The sequence below is a fragment of the Atractosteus spatula genome, chromosome 17 (genome assembly GCF_055471065.1).
Source record: "Atractosteus spatula isolate fAtrSpa1 chromosome 17, fAtrSpa1.hap1, whole genome shotgun sequence".
NCBI lineage: Eukaryota > Metazoa > Chordata > Actinopteri > Semionotiformes > Lepisosteidae > Atractosteus > Atractosteus spatula.
The window spans coordinates 17,448,800-17,466,231 of NC_142722.1; the positions used below are offsets into that span (position 1 = coordinate 17,448,800).

Genomic DNA, 17,432 nt, shown 5'->3' on the forward strand with positions numbered 1-17,432 from the left:
CAAGTGTTACAGCCCAGCGAACAGACCGGGTTTTCAGTTTTTCAAAGTCCCTTTCTCCCACAATGGGGGGAAGGTGATCTCAGTCCGGGAACCGCGTGCTTTTTTCTGCGCGCCGGCTCCGTGCACACAGTCTGTCGCCCCCAGGAGCGGGGCTCCCTACACCTTGGTGGCCAGCGACTGCACCTCGGACTTCTGGGTCTGCGTGCTGAGGGTGGACGACAGCGAGCTCATCTGGCCGTGCATGGCCTTCTTCAGGTTGAGCAGGCACAGGCACTGCGAGCGGAAGCGCAGGTCGAAGAAGGCGTAGAGGAAGGGGTTGAGGCAGCTGTTGACGTAGGCCAGGCAGGTGGTGTACGGGTGGGCGTGCAGCAGGACGCTCAGCAGGGCGCAGGTCTGGGGAAGCACCTTCAGGTAGATGAAGGCATCCAGGCTCTTCAGCACGTGGAAGGGGGTCCAGCAGAGGGCAAAGACCGCCACCAGGGTGGTGATGATCTTGAGCAGCCGCTGCTTCTTCTGGTCCTCCTTGCGGAGGTTGTTGAAGTGGCGGGTGACGGTGCTGCCGATGAAGCAGTAGAACGGTGACCTCTGAGTTTTTGGACAATGTGAGTCATTCAGCACATTCAGTGATGTCTGTGGTTGGCGCTTTGAGGTCTTGCTCTCCTTAATTCCTTCTAAGAGCAGCGGGTGGCTGAATTCCTGTCCTAAAGCTGTCGGGGGTTGGTGCATACACTCACACGTTTTATGCGTTTTTGGCAAAACCTGAAATTTGCTGTGGATCCAGTCAGGCTGAATGGCTTCCTGTTTGGCTGACTTGGGACTGGAACACACTGCACTTCTCGACTCTAGTGTCTCGAGTTTGATTCTGTCTTGACGTGCTCTCCGTGTAGCATTTACAGTTTTTTTCTCTTGGCCATGTGGAAGCTCCAGGTGATAGATAGATACTTTATTGATCCCGTGAGGGAAATTGCAGTGGAACAGCAGCTTCATGCAGTCAACACAGCATAGTGTAACGAATGATACAATAATAATACAATACATACAATACAGTCAGTACAGTCAGTGAGTGAGGTGCTCCAGTTACCTTCCGTAGTGGAATGTAGGAATGTTGTCTGAGGCTACCGGGTAACTCTAAATGGTCCGTCCTCTGCCTGAGTGAATGTGTATCCCATCCATTATCTACACATTATCTATACCACTACAGGACCACACTGCATCGTGGTCCTGTATTGGTATAAACGGTCCCGAAAATGACCATGTGGTTGTCTGGACTATCAAGATGTCTCCTGCACAGCCCCCAGTGTCAGTGCAGTTACAGTGGACCTTGGCTGCCCCCTGTTCGGCTAATGCAGTTTGCTGTTCCACCAAGACTTGCCGTTCTTGCCGCCAAGTCTTGGTGGAACATTCATTCTTGCCGTCTGCCATAAGACTGTACAACGCATCCACCTTGCGTCTTGGCAGAGGCAACATCGACAGTGACCTGTTTCTGGACTAAACGCATCTACACATCTACTGCTACATCTGTTCTCTTTCTTTTTCTTTTTCTTTTTCCCGTTTACAACCACTTTTTGTGCAATATATGCCAGGGACCTGTGCAATACATTTATATTTATATCTATAGTTACATCTATATTTATATTCATATGTGTGATACGATTTTCTGTGTACTGTTCTGTTCTAGTTTGTTCTTGTGCGTCCGGACTGTGAGTAACTCTTGTACTGTATTGTATGTATTGTACTATTATTATATATTTCGTTACACTGTGGCTGTGTTGTGTGTGTTAAGCTGCTGTTGCACTGCAATTTCCCTCACGGGATCAATAAAGTATCTATCTATCTAAGACAAGTTATTATTTTAAAAAACTCAGTATCGTTGTCGCATAATTTGAGTCAGTCATTTCTTTTCACTCTTTCAGGACCACTCACGAGTTCCTGTTTGGAGCCCTAGCTGAGCTTGTGAACAACGCAAGGTACAAATCCTCTTTCTAGCCTGCTTTCTTCCTTTCATCCTGGCTCGCTGTTTGTGTAGATGTTCAGCTTAGCGCAAGGTTCTCAAAGGGAAGGTTGGTATGTTAAGCTTAGTTAAGTTTAGTTCCGTTCATAAATCAGTTGAGGTAGTGCAGAAACTGTCATTTGTAACCACAGAATATCTATCTGCTGCCTCTTCCACTTCCCACAGAGCATATCTAATGTTGTTTTGTCTTTGCAGGGATGCGGATGCTAAAAGAATAGACATCTACACAGGTAGTTTTCACATACTGCGCTCAACCATCTGTTTCTGGTACTGTGTCTTCAAACAGTATGGTCTGTTTGTCTGACAGCTGAGTATGGCGGTTACTCTGACTTGTGATCTGAACCGAGAGGAAGGTGTTTTGGTGTTTTTATGTTTCCTCAGGCGCTGGCTGTGCTGTAGTTATTATGAGGACCGCCGCTGCTTGCAGAAAGAGCAGAGTAATGTGATGTGTTCATGAAAGAGCTCTCAGCAAAGGGAACAGCTGCAGAAGTACAGGAGCCCTGAGAGCGAAAACCGTATTTGCAGATTTTTTGTCGAAAATATTTCGAAAAAAAGTTTCTTCTATGCCTCTTTTAAGTTTGTGGCCACTTATCTTAGCAAGCAGTAGGAAGGGTTCTGACTAATAAATGGAAAGTATGTTGTCAGGACATAAGCCTCCATCTGTTTGTAATGTGGAATCGCCTGTTGCTGTCACCATCTTCTTCATGCCTCATTTCATCAGGTTAATTTAGAAATATAAAGCTCAGCGGCTCACAGTCTTGAACCTTAGCAATTTGGTAGGTTTATGTTTTTGCTGTGCATACCTTAGCAAATTAAAACTCTCACTCTCACTCTCAATGGATTTTAAATCCAATTTTGCTCTTGCCAATCGTTTTATTGTTCTGGCCAGATTGTGGGGTGCTTCTATGTTTTATTTTAAACTGACTTTGAAGTCACCTGTTGACTTTTGTTCTGTATATATTGCTCCAGTTAATCACGTTTGGAGAGATTCATCCCCGTTTCCAAATGAGGCAGAGGGTTCATAGCTCTAATTTTATGAAAATATTTAATTTGCAAGTCTTAATGCATCTATCTTACGAGTTTTCGAAAGTGGGTAACGTATTTTAAATTGCTAGGTGCTCACCTTCTGAGTAGCTGAACTGGCTAAAACAAGCAAGTTCACATAAAAGGCCAGAATCGTAGGTCATTTTCGGTACGTGTATGTCAAAAGTGGGTAAGCCTCATCCGTAAGCTCCTCATGCTGTCAGGAGTAAGTGTCTGTCTCTGTAGAGCAGGGCGGTGTTATCTCTCTGGCCCACTTTCTGTCCTCTCCTCTCCAGAGAAGAAGCCGGAGCTGCGTGGTGGGTTCATGCTGTGTTTCCTTGACGATGGGACTGGAATGGACCCCAGTAAGTACAAGCCTTGCTGTGGATTTAATCCTCTGTTTGTGTGTAAAACAGTTACCTGTCAGCATTCATAATGGATGTTAATTGTATGAAAATCTGCACATATACAAATATGTTCAAGTAAGTAGCTGCGTCAGCAAATAAACCTTTACTTGTTCCATATTCAAATATGTCATGGATATCCCAGTGACGCAGTTTTTAGTATTGATGCCTCATAGCACGTGGGTTTCCTCTGGGTGCTCCATTTTCCTCCCACAGTCCAAAGACATGCTGGTGGATTCATTGGATTCTGGGAGAATTGTCGCTTGGCATGAGTGTGTGTGAGTGTCCTGTGATGGACTGGCGACCTGTCCAGGGTGTGCCTTGTCTTGCACCCGCTGCTTGCTGGGATAGACTCCGGCTCCTCTCTGACCCTGTACTGGATAGATCGGTTAGAAAAGGGGGGGATAGGTGGAAACATGCCACATGCTCATTTCTCTTGTGAGGTTTGCCGCATTCGTTTTCGGTTGCAATGTTGTGTTTTGTCAGTTCATTGAAAGACTGAGTTGTCTTTATACATGTGACCCAGCGGTGAGTTACCGTTAAAAGAACCCGAAATTACTAGGGAGTTGTAACGGTATATACGGTGTTGTTGCCCTATTTACACCCTAAATACCCGCTATATAAATGCAATTATTGCTACTATCCATGCAGTCCTTCTCTCTGTTTGTAAATGTACCCAATTTCCCCAGCCTTTGTGATGCACAGGGTTTATTTTAGTTCAAAGGAATCCTGGGTCGTGGTTGTTTGCCTGTTGGCCACAGGGGGGCGCGTGTCTGCGGAGCAAGGGGGTGTGAGCAGAGTCGGGGAAGAGCGCAGTACACTCCCTCCACCACCACGCTGCCCTCCGCTGTCTGCGCCCTGAGCTCCGTCACTCTCCCACTCTTCTGCTTCACCGCAGGCGCCGAGCCGGTCACCTTCGTCTTCTTGGGCTGCGGCTCCTCCTCCTCGCTGTTCTCTGCCTGGGGGGGGGGGGCTCTCTTGCGCTGGCTCCCTGCGGGCGTTGCCTGCTTTGCTGTGCTCTGTGCGGCGGAGGGAGAAGAGGGGAGAAGGGCTCATACAAGGCTCATACCTCTTTGCTCGGGAGCCGACAGCAGCTGGCCGTCAGCGGGAACGCTCCCCCTCTGCATGAGCAGGCTCGTACTCAGCTTGTACGCCGCAGTGTGTCAGAGCCATCACAATCACCTACAACACATACTTCTTACACACCCAAGGAGCACTCAGTAAATCTGATGTGCTTTTGCGGTTTCGATTATCCAGAGCTGTTTTTGACATATTCGGTATTTTGTGTGTGACCCAGGGTGAATAGCGGCCTGTTATGCCAAATCCACTAGATGGCGCTACCTCTTAGCTGGCGGCTCCTGTCAGGTGAGTTCAGCGTTCTGCGCATGGGCAGTAGGGACTCAGAAGCAGTGAGTTACCGTTAAAAGACCCCGAAATTACTAGGGAGTTGTAACGGTAAATACGGTGTTGTTGCCCTATTTACCCCCTAAATGAGTATAAAGGGGCACTTCATAGGATTGAGACAAGAGTAGCGAGATGGATATTAGATTTTAACGGAGTACACTGAGGCGGTAGCCAGTTTTTAGACAACTACTCGGGCTGGGGATATCTGTTTATTGATTTGTAAGTAATGGGTTTCACATGCTCCTTGTATTTTCTGTTCCTTCGTTCTTTACAGAGATTTATGTTTAGCACCGTTTGTTAAGTGTACGCAATTGTAAGTATGATACTAATTATGGTCGTAATGTAGTTCTCAGGGAGGGCTGAGAGGTGACCCGCGCAGCCTGGGAGCGGCTTATTTCTGCCCGCGCTGCGTGGTGAGTTGTTTGAACTTCAACTGTGATGTAATTTATTTATTTTTTTGTTGTTCAGTGTAGATGCGTTTCTGTAATGGTCAGATGGAATGTAAAAAACTGTAAAACTAAACATGTTTTCTTTGTTTTCCCCTCTGCGTGAAAGAACCACTGCCGTATTGTGTGTATATAAAAATATTGTTATATGTCATTTCTTTTGTTATTTTATTTTTGTTTTTTAAACTAAGAACAGATCAGACCACATACTCACCTAGAAATAAAGAACCCCAAAATTATATTGGTGTCCTGTGCTGATTATTCTTTGCCAGGCTACACAATTTTGGTACCAGGAGTGGGGTTTCTGATAGTCTGGGGGTTCTGACTCTCACAGTAAAGCGGTGGTGCATAAAATACGGTAGTGGTGAAGACAGCTGTCCAAGGAGGCTGATAACGGACGGAGAAGGCCAGGTCCAGAGGTCCAGTGGCCAGTGTGCTGGGAACCAGACGACACCAACGGCCAGTGGAGGACGTCTTCTTGTCTCTTCAGACTCATCTGCTGAACTGTGGTATTCCAAGATTGATGTTTGCACAGAGACTGTGTTTGTGAACAGTTCCCAAAATGTCAGGTGATGACAGGGATGATGGTGCAGCAGTTGATGGTCGTGTAGTTACGGAGAATGGTAATGGTGACAACCTCCATGACTTGAGGTCTCAAGTAGAAGACCTAGTTAGAAAATATGACCAAGCCATGGCCACTATTGCTGCACTGGGTCCTGAACCAAAACGTTCATATGTGTATGTACCTAGAGAACGTAATGTACAGCCTTTTAGTGGTGATATAACTAAAGATGGTTGCTCCGTTGACGAGTTTATCGAAGAAGTTGAACGAGTAATCAGAGCCAGGGAACAGACTCCTGCTGAGCAGTATGACCTTGTGTTATCATTGTTGAAGGGTCCGGCCCTAGAAGAAGTACGTTTACGTATGGGTGGTGAATCTAGACAGGTCAGTGATATATTCAGTTACCTCAGACATGCTTTCAGGGAGAAGCGCAGTGTTTCCCAACTGTTGCAAGCCTTTTATGGCTGTAAGCAAAGGGAGGGGGAAGATCTTTGCAATTACTCTCATTCTCTCTCTCGCATGCTCGGCGCTGTGTTAAAGGTATCGCCTGATGTAGTGTCGGATGAGAAGCGAGCTATCCGAGATCAGTTCATAGAGGGGGTTAGGGATTTATCTCTATCGCCCAGGACGCTGCAACACTGCTGCTGATGCCCTCTCTAGGCAGCCATTTGCAGGGGAGCCTGAACCTGACCCTGATGATGTCGAATATGATGATTGTGTGGCTATCTGTAATGTTGTCAGCAGAGGCACACCCCTGGAGCCAGATTTGGTGGCAGCCGGTATGAAATGCTGCAAAATAAGACAGATCCGTGTTTTGGAAGCGGGAGTGGATTGTGATAACTTGAACAAGTCACAGAGTAACACCCAAACTTTCCCAGGGTATACAAAGAAGGAGCTCCGTCGGTTTCAAGATGCTGATCCCTCTCTCAGTGCTTTCCGGATGTTCTGGAATAAGTAGAGAAAACCAGGGAATAAGGAGAGATCAAAGTTGCCTAAATCTACCTTGTCTTTGTTGAAACAGTGGCACCGGGTGCGAGAGCTTGATGGGCTATTGTACAGGGTGATCGAAGATCCTCATGTTGGTGAATGTTTCCAACTCCTCCTGCCTGATTGTATGAAAGATCAAATATTGGAAAGTGTACATGACCAGATGGGTCATCAAGGAATTGAACGCACTCAGAATCTGTTGAGACAGAGATGCTTTTGGGTGGGCATGTATAATGATGTGGAACAGTGGGTCAAGAAGTGTCAATGGTGTATCCTGACCAAAATGCCACAGCCAAAAATCCAGGCACCCATCAAACCATTTATAGCTACTAGGCCTTTAGAGGTTGTCGCTGTCGACTACACGGTCCTCGAGCCAGCCTCTGATGGGCGGGAGAACGTGTTGGTAGTTACTGACGTGTTTACCAAGTTTACACAGGCTTTCCCGACTCGTGATCAGAAGGCAGACACTACAGCAAAAGTCCTCCTGAAAGAATGGTTTATGAAATTTGTATGCCCTGAAAGGTTGCATCGTGACCAGGGAAAAACCTTTGAGAGTCAGGTAGTTGCAGAGCTGTGTAAACTTTACGGAGTGAAGAAAACACGCACCAGTCCTTTCCATCCTCAAGGAAACCCACACTGTGAACGGTTCAATAGGACCCTACATGACCTTTTACGCACGTTGCCTCCTGAGAAGAAGCGCCGTTGGCCAGAACATCTGCCGGAGTTAGTCTATGCCTACAATGTGACACCTCACGCTAGTACGGGATATTCGCCTTACTTCCTTCTGTACGGAGTGCATCCTCACTTACCTGTTGATGCGTTACTGGGCCAGGAGGAGGTGCTGGATAAAAGACATGATTGGCTGGTGGTCCACCAGGAACGGTTGAACGAAGCACATGCCCGAGCTAAAGAGTACGCAGAACAAAAAGCTGCGGAAAGAGTTGCACTGCAAGAAGACAAAGTGTTCTTTCCCCCAGTCAGTGTAGGTCAGCTGGTTTATCTGAGACACAGACCGTTGGGCAGAAATAAGATACAGGATGCTTGGGGACCTACTGTGTATAGGGTGGTAGAGGTGCAGGGTACGACACACACAGTGGAACCATTGGAAGGTGGTCCTATAAAGCGGGTACACAGGGTTAATTTAAGGCCATGTGTGGGCCCTGTCCCAGCCCCCAGGTGTGTTAGAAACCAGTCCCCCACAGGAACGTCTGTTAGTACCCTTTCAGAGTCTCCGCCAGAGTTTGTAGTGTTGGAGGAGGTTTCGCTTCCAAGATTAACTCGGGAGGTGTTCCCTGAGTCATTAGATGTTGCTAGTGATGAGGATCTCTGTGGTAGTGAATCAGAAGTGTTCTCTGAGCCTCTTAGGTTTGAACCTGCTCCTGAATCTACAGGTGCTGTGCAGGTTAGGACTGAGTCTGACACCGAGCCTTCTAGGGCTGAGCCTACTACCAGCTTCTCTCCTTGTGACCGTGTAGTAAATGTACCTACTCCTGTTCCACGCAGAAGTCGTAGGGCCAATGCTGGGGTGCACACTAATCCTTTTCATGAACCCAAGTCTGTCTGTAATGCGATCTCCTTAACTCCAGTCTTTTCCCAGATGATGGCAAACTTAAGTGCTGTCCTTTTTAGGGAGGCAGTCAAGGGGGTGAAGGGTTGATAGTCACCGGGACGTTGACTATGCAGCAGGGAAGCCTGGCAAAGAATAATCAGCACAGGACACCAATATAATTTTGGGGTTCTTTATTTCTAGGTGAGTATGTGGTCTGATCTGTGCTCCTTGGGTGTGTAAGAAGTATGTGTTGTAGGTGATTGTGACGGCTCTGACACACTGCGGCGTACAAGCTGAGTACGAGCCTGCTCATGCAGAGGGGGAGCGTTCCCGCTGACGGCCAGCTGCTGTCGGCTCCCGAGCAAAGAGGTATGAGCCTTGAATGAGCCCTTCTCCCCTCTTCTCCCTCCGCCGCACAGAGCACAGCAAAGCAGGCAACGCCCGCAGGGAGCCAGCGCAAGAGAGGCCCCCCCCAGGCAGAGAACAGCGAGGAGGAGGAGGAGCCGCAGCCCAAGAAGACGAAGGTGACCGGCTCGGCACCTGCGGTGAATCAGAAGAGTGGGAGAGTGACGGAGCTCAGGGCGCAGACAGCGGAGGGCAGCGTGGTGGTGGAGGGAGTGTACTGCGCTCTTCCCCGACTCTGCTCACACCCCCTTGCTCCGCAGACACGCGCCCCCCTGTGGCCAACAGGCAAACAACCACGACCCAGGATTCCTTTGAACTAAAATAAACCCTGTGCATCACAAAGGCTGGGGAAATTGGGTACATTTACAAACAGAGAGAAGGACTGCATGGATAGTAGCAATAATTGCATTTATATAGCGATTTACATGTTTCCAGGAAACCCACTTTATCACCCACTGAAGTGCTGCACCTTCTTGGGTGATGCCTCTCGCCCTTTTTCAACACTATGCGGCAGATCAGGTAGAGATATGAGAACTCCCTTCTGTGGCATTAAGGGGGTGTTTTAAGACTAAAGACTAAATTAAGAACACAAGATGACAGACTTTGGGCAAAGGAGCCCAGTCGTTGTTTGGTTTTAACTGGACTTTTGCTTAGTTTTCACCTGTGTCTTTTGAGGTGTGTTTCACTGTTCATTCTGATGGATTTATGGAAATGGTTGAAAGCCAGAGTGAAATTTAGCTAGGACATCACGGGTAGCATCCCTGCTTTTAAGCACAGTGCCTCTGCATCTTTAATGACCAGCTCGTCGGGATGTCTGCTTAATATCTCATCTGAACGATGGACTTTCCTGCAGCGCGGTGTGCTTAACCAATGGAAATGTTAAAGGCGTCGCAGTTGGACCTTGAATAATGATAATATTATATCAACGTGGGGAAGGTGAGGGCCTGAGGTTTCTGCACATCCCTAAGCTCCCCTGTCTGTTCTGGTGGCGGGTGTTGTACTGGACTGCCCCTTCTCCGGAGTCACGTGCGATGTGCTGTCCTTGAATCTGCAGAGCGCTGGGAAGCAGATGCCTGGCTCCAGACGGAGGACACTCCCTCCTGCTGAGAGCACGGAGGAGGAGGAGGAGGAGGAAGAAGAGAAAAGGCCAAGCTCTGGCAAAAACAGGCTGGCGGCTGCAATTGCGCCCCAGGTGTTCAGAGCAGCGGCCGAGCCAAGCGCTCGGAGAGCCCAGAGCAGTGTGGTGGTGGAGGTACGCTGATCCCCCGACGGGGCGCGGTTCCGAAAAGCCCTCTAGGCGGTAGCCTCCTTCCCCCAGCACAGACAGGCGGCGGTGTCTGGTCTCAGTCGCTGCAGCAGAGCCTGGCGTGTGGCTCGTCCTGCAGCCCTCTCTCTGGCAGGCAAGGCCCGCAATTCTGCAGTTCTGTGGGTCTCAAGCTGACGTCATGCGATACTGGAAACGTGGACGCGCTATCGCAGTTTTTTAGCCAAGATTGGCAATGATGTCGGTAGCTAAAACATTTCTGTTACAGCTTGGTGCACCTGACACTTTCCGTGTCTAGAGGTGATGACATTTTATAGCTTTGCTTCGCAAATTTTCCTTTGTGATGATGACTCCTTATGATGAACCACTGCCTTTTGCCAAAATGATGTACTATACAGCAGTAAAAAAAACATAAAGCCAGAAAGAAAAGATCTAGTTGGCTGTGGCAATTGTTTTGGGGAGCAAAACATCCCAAATACTACACATCCGGCACTACACATGCATCCGGCGCCCTGATAAATTATCTAGATATGATAAAGGTTCTTGGTATTCATACATCTGAGTATCCAGATTGTGGTGTATTTAGATAAAGAATTTGATGAATTCTTTGTGCTGGTGAGAGAACGCCAGCTTTCGCTTTCTCTAGCACGCGGTGTCCTATCCGAGCTCTGAGCTCTTGGTTATTTAATTGAACCTGAAGTTTAAACTAATTGAAGCTTTTGATGCATTTCTGTTCTTGAACGTCGGAAGATGGTAAGAACAAAAACAAAAGTAACTTGAAACCTGTACCCATTTGGAGTGCATTTAAAGGCATTTTTTAGCCCTCCTCTCCTCGTAGTCGACAGGATCTGATGAACCAAATTATTACCTTCACTTAGGGTTCAGTTAAGCAGCTGGAGAGCTCATCTGGAGTGGAAACCTGGAGGCTCTGGGGCTACGGTGGGGAAAGATTTGCTCTGGCGTTTGAGACATCAGCTAGTGGTTTCATTTCCAGAGCCAGACCCTGCTGTGCTTAATGCCAGGCTTGTCTCTTGTGTTGGCAGATCACGGACAGCAATGAAGAGGAAGAAGAAGCAGGAGTGGATCTCAAGGCAGCAAAGAAAGGTGAGCAGCTCTAGAGAGCTGTAGGAATCCACAGGAGGAATGTTAAGACACTGCAGCCCAGCCAGTGGGAGAGCCTGGCCAGAGTGACTCAGACCAGTAAACCTTTGCTTTAACTGAACATTAGATAGTGTAACATGTTCTTGTACAGCATACTTTTAAATAGATTTAAAAGCCATGAATGGCAATGGAGCAGGTAAAGGGTGGGCAAATTGCTCATGGTGGGTCTTGTTTGTGTTTCAGATGCTTTAACAATTTTTTTTAATACTCGTACGTTTTAAAAAGTAAATTCTAAAATAATGCTAACCATGTAAAAAAATAATCTGTAAGATGCATACATAATAAAACAAGGTAAAAATAAATACTACATAGATTTAAAATTCAGGAATACCAATGGAGCCCTAATGACAATAATAAACTTTATTTTATATCACTCCCTTACAATTGGCTTGTCAAAGCGCTTTACAGAAAAACAATGAGAGGAAAAGCAGAATTACACAAGCTACAATGAGGGATTAGAATACAGCAAAGGGGCACACAGAGCCTAGTTAAATAAAAGCCCTTCTACATCAGTTGCTTACACGGGTGTTAGTTGCGTGTTGTATATGTATTTTTTGTCATAGCATATTTTGAGAAAAAAATGAAAAAAAAACATTCATGATTAAGCAGACATTTGGCAATAACAGACACCTCTTCTCATTTATTAGCCCACTGAGCTGAGGGTGTACTGTAATATAAGAATTCTGCCTCCACTGCGGCATCCTCGTTTGGACCGTGCGTGATTGTGCTCGCAGAGGTGAAGGGCGCGAGTCATTGCAGGGTCGCTCTTTCAGGCCGCCTACAGTGTCCCCTTTGTCTGCTGATAGAGGCTTACTAGTGGAAGTGAAGGTGAACAAGGAGTGGTTCACCGGCCGCGTCTCGTCTGTGCAAGCTGGCAAGCAGGGCGTTCTCTGGAAAGTGAAGTTTGACTACGTGCCCACTGCCATCACCCCTCGTAGCAGGTGGTAAGTATCCTTTTCCCTTCGGGAAGGCTTTCCCGAGTTCCTTACAATATGGTTGGAGTAAACCAGCAGGTAGACGGATAACGGTGTCGGATTGCCATCTCCGATTTCAGGGATTTCTTCAAGGTTTTTCTGCAGAGCACTGGTTCACAGTAGGGGAAATGGTAAAAAATGACCTGTTCCGAGGTTAACCCTGAAATATTTGAACCCTGCTGCGGAACGTTTTGGAGGCCACGCACACAAAGCAATGCATTGTCACTTCACACAAATAGAAGCAGCAGGCAATGGTGTGGAGTTTATTCTCATGGCACACTTTCTTTGACCTTTTTGCACATTTGGGCAAGAGCTTCTTTGAATAATTGAATTCTTTCCATTTCTATAAAATAGTCATGCTGGTTACATTAATCAAGGTCTTTTTGACAAGGGTAATGTAAGCAACACAGTGCTTTCTGTAATATGTCCATAACAATTACTAATCGAGTTGGAAAGGTTTTAGAATAACCTGATATTCTAGTTTTCTGTGGTGTACAGATGAGCTGTACGTGAAAAGTGATTTAAACATGCTGCCATGTTGAGGCTAGATATGCAACCACGATCCTGAGGATAGGCAACGCTGATCTAGCTGATCCTGCTCGCCAGGCGTTGATCGGCAACCCTGAGCCTGCTCACTAGGAATTGTCTAAGGCAAGGTGCAATTGGTGGACAGACAATTTTCAATAAAACGGAACGTGTCTTGGCGGCAGCAACAGCACAACTGTCTTGAATGTACTTGAGCTGCCTGCCTTCCAAAGCGGGGTATGAAATAGCCAAAGAAAAGAAGTGGTTACCAGTCCTCCAGAGCCCAGGGATGTTGTCCGTGATGCTGCTGCCCTTCTCACGGTCTTGCTGGCAGGGTGCTGAAGGGCAGTGATGATGTGCGGCTGATGCGTCCTCCAACGCCCGAGTCCCAGAGTCCCAACACCTTGGAGGACATGGAGAAGGAGGAAGGAGCCCCCACCCGAATGGAGCCCGACACCACCCAGCCCACGGCCAGCCGGGAAGTCATCGAGAGCCTGGTTGTGAGGATGAGGTAGGCCAGGGGCTGAGTAACGGGCTGCGGAGAGGGTATCCGACCGATCCTGGGGCTTCCGGACCTCTGTGGCATCCTCCCCTTTTCTAACCACTTTATCATCAGGGTCACAGGGCAGCTGGGGCCTATTTTGGCAGGCAGCAGGCAAAAGGTAGGGTACAGTCTGGACCCAGTCCATCGCAGGACACACACAGACACACACTCACACCAGGGCCAGTTGACCTACCAGTATGTCTCTGGACTGCGGGAGGAAAACCATGCAAACACTGGGAGAACATACAAACTCCACGCAGACAGCACTGTAGGAATTAAACCGGGGCAGCAATGCTAATGATAACCACGGAACAAGTAAAGGTTTATTCCATTCTTTACTTGTTCCTTTGCAGCCTAAGCATGCTGTTGTAGCACCCTACTTGAAAGAATGATAACCATGCTGCCCCTTCAGCGGTTTTTTATTCCTTTTATCCCCATCCGATTTGGAAGTGCCAGTAGTAATTTCTGCACTGTGCAGGACCCATGAGGAAGGACACGCTTGTTCCTCTGACGCGCTCGTCCCTCGAGCGGGCCACCTTGTGGCACGAGGCACAGGGCCTTAAGGGAGAGGGCTAGTGCACATTGCCTCCCTGACTAACATCACCGCCGGCTTGCAGCTTCCCATCGCTGGAGGCGCTGATCCGCGGAGAGATTCTTCTCCGCCTCACCACGACGCCTGAATCGTCTGCACTCGGAGCATCTCTCTGTACCGGTTCAGCTGTGCAGGAGTGTCTGGCTCCCGTATATATAGAGATGTACAGGGCGATTGCAAAGTTAGTTCGCCTCTTCAAACACAGTTACCCTGCAGACTGTTCTGTGAAGCCTTGGTATTTCATACACCTACAAATGAGACCACTGGGGACTCGTGTTCTCAGGTAATCCACATTTTTTCAATGGACAAGTGAAAAGTGCTCTGATTATTCCAAGTTCGGAGAACCAAGTGTTTATGTACTTTTCCTTCAGTCTTCTCCATAGCATATTAATATCTTTCCTGTACTTTAAAGATTCTTATGGTTGCAGACACAATTCTGTAACATATTTCCCTTTGCCTTAATCCTTCCAGGATGTTGCTACGGTACTTTTTCCCTCCGGATTTCCAGATCCCTAAGGATGATGTCAACACCATGACTGCAGAGGAGCTGGTGGCTTTCCCAATGGTAGGGAGCACTCTGGGATTGAGCAGAGAGCCTGCTGACACGAGGCTGCCGTTAGATAACCATTCATCAACAGGGCATGGGGGGACGTCCAGGGTTCACCAGGGAACACTGGAAGACAGCATTGTTGGTTATATAATTGACTAGCGGTTATTACACCTTCTTACATATTCTAAATATGAAAACTCTAGAAAGTTGAATTTAACACATAAATATTTGTGTTTGTGAGGAAATTGTAAGCATAAGTTAGATATTATATCTTAATACGCGACGGTCTCGGGTGGGGCAGCTGGGCTGACGCCTGCGCCGTGCCCTGCCTCCACAGAAGGAGTATTTCCAGCAGTACGAGCTGGGGCTGCAGACGCTGTGCAATTCCTACCAGAGCCACGCAGACGCGCGGGCCCGGGCCGTGGTGGAGAAGAGCAACAGCGCCGAAGCCAGGCTCCGCGAGACGGAGGAGAAGCTGCAGAAACTGCGCACCAACATCGTGGCTCTGCTGCAGAAAGTGCAGGAGGTGAGAGCAGCGCTGCAGCCAGGGCTGGGCTCCCACGCGCTGTTCACTCGCTGCCTGGACAGGGGACAGCTCGTAAGAATTATCAGGCCACTGCTGGGAAAGTGGCACCCACTGTATCCAAGGTTTAGACCTATTCAGTTGGCGTGAAGCACCTTGGATATATCTTTCAGGCTGTCCAGCTGAATTACCTTGCTGGGGCAAATGCTACTGCTTTTAAAGTAAATAATAGTTTTATTTTCTTTGTTCATCGAATGTTGTTAGCAAGCACACGTTTCTGAAATCCCTAAAGGGTATTTTCTCCCTTTACGAGACGCACCAGACTGTACTCTTGACTGTCAGATCCGATACTTTTGTTTGGAAGTGACTCTTTTCACTTCACATTACGAATTCAAATGTAGATTTTCAGCAGTTCCGCTATAATTTTTGGCTGCATTGTGCCGAATAGCAGGCACCACAGCTTTGGCTTAATTTAATCCTCTACCTTGCGGGACATCGATATCAACACGGATGATGAGCTGGACGCCTACATTGAAGATCTGCTTACTAAGGGAGATTAAGAGACGCCTACTTCTTACGTCAGCCAAAGGGACTGATCACAGACAGCATAGCTGGCTTGGGCCCGTTCACCCTGTTCCACTTCCTGGAGTCGTCTGTTCTTCTCTTACATTGTTCTGCATTCCTAGAGACCAAGGCGTTTGTGGGCAGTGGCACTGGAGGGTCCAGGAGAAGGGGGCATCGCAGTGGTGGGTCAGTGGCTGGTTGCAGCAGCACTTTGGAAGCAAAGGAGCAGAAAGACTGCTTTTTTTTTTGCAGAAGCTCTCTCCTGCAGGGAACAGGGCTGGCACCACCCTCCCTGTGTGGGCAGTGCTCACCAACCCACCCCGAGCCTGAAAGCGAATCTGCTTTCGCTAATCTGTGGCTAAGCGGGGATGGAGGAATAACGCTAAATGGCATTAATTGTACCAAGGTAACAAAAACTACACTGCATTCAACTTTTAAGGACAGCCAATTGAAAGGGCAGAGGAGGCTGGAGGATGCTGTTTGGTTGTGGACCAAAGTAACCTACGGAGATTGAGCTGAGCTGGGAGAACCGTCTTCTGCTTCCAAAGAAACTAAGATACCTTGCCTGGATGGCTGTGGTGTTCTCCTGGACCCAGGGAAAATGTGACTTTTACAGCTGAGCTCCAGTCTGTTAACATATTTCTGTTGGACGACTGTTTATGAAAAGCGCATCACCTTCCCCACGGTTTTTAAATTCCTAATTTTTAGTTATCACAGTTCAAAATTTCTACATTTTACCTAAAATAACGTAAGCTTTCTTTGGACTGTTTGTTGTTGTCTGTGACAACTTCACGTCAGGTCTTGCTCAGACTAAAGCTAAACCAGTAATGACCATTGTCAGAAAGTCACTATCGCACTCCCATTGTTGCATCTGCTGTTAAAAAAACAGATTTTCAAAGTAAGGTAAGACTGCTTTGTATATACCACAGGGTTTTTAAATAGCCATACAAAAACAGAGCAGGTAATAACTGCGAACTAATCATTCTGGATTTTTTCCAACTGTAGCTGATTTCAAGGATGTTAGCCATCATAGTCTACTGTGATGATGTGCATAAGATAACAGGGTTTCTTTGAGGCTGTCGTCTTGTGAAATACCATCTGTACTCTGATTTTTATTCTTGATGCAGTCACCTGTTCTCCAAATTAAATCCAAACTTTTAACTAAATGCAGGGTGCAATTTCCTGCTGGTTTTTTGACTGCTGTTTTCCGTTTGTCAGAAGCTTTTACTCCTCACTGCGGAAAGCAGCCTTCGATCTAGATGGGGAAATGTCTGTGAACAGGTGGATTGAAGTCTGGGTTTAATACAGGAAACTTCTACACAGTTTTGTGCTATAAATCCACTTGCAGATGAAAGGATCATTGTTAGTTTCCCAGCTTTAAATTATAGTTTTTCTAGCTACGTTTGAGCCCAGCAGGATCAGATTTTGCTCTTTTGGGGTCTGTTAAAGGCACAAGAAATAGTGCCACAATTGTTCCCTTAACAAGATTAGAGCATGTATATGAATAGGTCAGGAAATAATACTATCTGTAAAGTGTAAACTGTATAACTAGTGTTAACAGTCCATCTTTGTTGTTGCCTGTTCTCAGTTTTGATTACAGCCTGTTAACCGTTGTAATCCAGCCTGATTGACCCATATACGTTTCTTGGGTTCTGTGATTTGCAGCCTGAACAGTCTGCCTGCTGGGATCTGTTAACTGTCCATGTTCATGTTGAGAGGACAGTTCAACACCTTCAAAAGAAATACAGTTTATCAACCAAAAGTGTGGGCTACCTCCACAGGGATGCCCTCAAGCCAAAGTGTTTACTGGATTATCAGTATAATGTTTTTATTTCAGTCCAATCTGATTAATACACCAAATTCCAACTCATGGTTGTGTTCAACACATTGAAGGAGGATCATTTCAATTTCAGATTACCCAGAAACAGGCTAATGTGCGTACAG

General features: G+C 47.2%; 3 protein-coding genes across 14 annotated transcripts in view; 2 read left to right on the plus strand and 1 right to left on the minus strand.

Annotated features, from left to right (window-relative positions):
* Positions 1 to 12,829, plus strand: part of LOC148819259 (uncharacterized) — a 78,993-nt gene extending 66,164 nt beyond the window's left edge. Inside the window, exons 2-9 of the mRNA XM_088935477.1 lie at positions 6,063 to 8,482; positions 8,806 to 9,005; positions 9,052 to 9,076; positions 9,846 to 10,043; positions 11,099 to 11,159; positions 12,025 to 12,160; positions 12,271 to 12,309; positions 12,739 to 12,829. Coding sequence (XP_088791603.1) covers positions 6,965 to 8,482; positions 8,806 to 9,005; positions 9,052 to 9,076; positions 9,846 to 10,043; positions 11,099 to 11,159; positions 12,025 to 12,160; positions 12,271 to 12,309; positions 12,739 to 12,829 — 2,268 coding nt within the window. The 5' untranslated portion in view covers positions 6,063 to 6,964. The remainder of the gene's footprint in view (positions 1 to 6,062; positions 8,483 to 8,805; positions 9,006 to 9,051; positions 9,077 to 9,845; positions 10,044 to 11,098; positions 11,160 to 12,024; positions 12,161 to 12,270; positions 12,310 to 12,738) is intronic.
* Positions 157 to 726, minus strand: LOC148819262 (apelin receptor A-like). Its single transcript, XM_088935476.1, has one exon. The coding sequence runs from the start codon at positions 724 to 726 to the stop codon at positions 157 to 159; it is 570 nt and encodes a 189-aa protein (XP_088791602.1).
* Positions 4,815 to 16,654, plus strand: LOC148819263 (ATPase MORC2A-like). 12 transcript variants are annotated; one of them, XM_088935400.1, is made up of 7 exons: positions 4,815 to 5,797; positions 8,806 to 9,727; positions 11,099 to 11,159; positions 12,023 to 12,160; positions 13,050 to 13,226; positions 14,323 to 14,416; positions 14,739 to 16,654. In XM_088935400.1, the coding sequence occupies exons 5-7, from the start codon at positions 13,081 to 13,083 to the stop codon at positions 15,072 to 15,074; spliced, it is 576 nt and encodes a 191-aa protein (XP_088791526.1). In that variant the 5' UTR covers positions 4,815 to 5,797; positions 8,806 to 9,727; positions 11,099 to 11,159; positions 12,023 to 12,160; positions 13,050 to 13,080; the 3' UTR covers positions 15,075 to 16,654. The 12 variants fall into 12 exon arrangements, with proteins under 12 accessions (XP_088791526.1, XP_088791533.1, XP_088791529.1 ...); XM_088935407.1 differs by having other exon boundaries at positions 4,815 to 5,061; positions 5,189 to 5,255; positions 12,023 to 13,226; XM_088935403.1 differs by lacking the exon at positions 8,806 to 9,727 and adding an exon at positions 8,467 to 8,755 and having other exon boundaries at positions 12,023 to 13,226.
* The last annotated feature ends 778 nt before the right edge of the window (positions 16,655 to 17,432 follow it).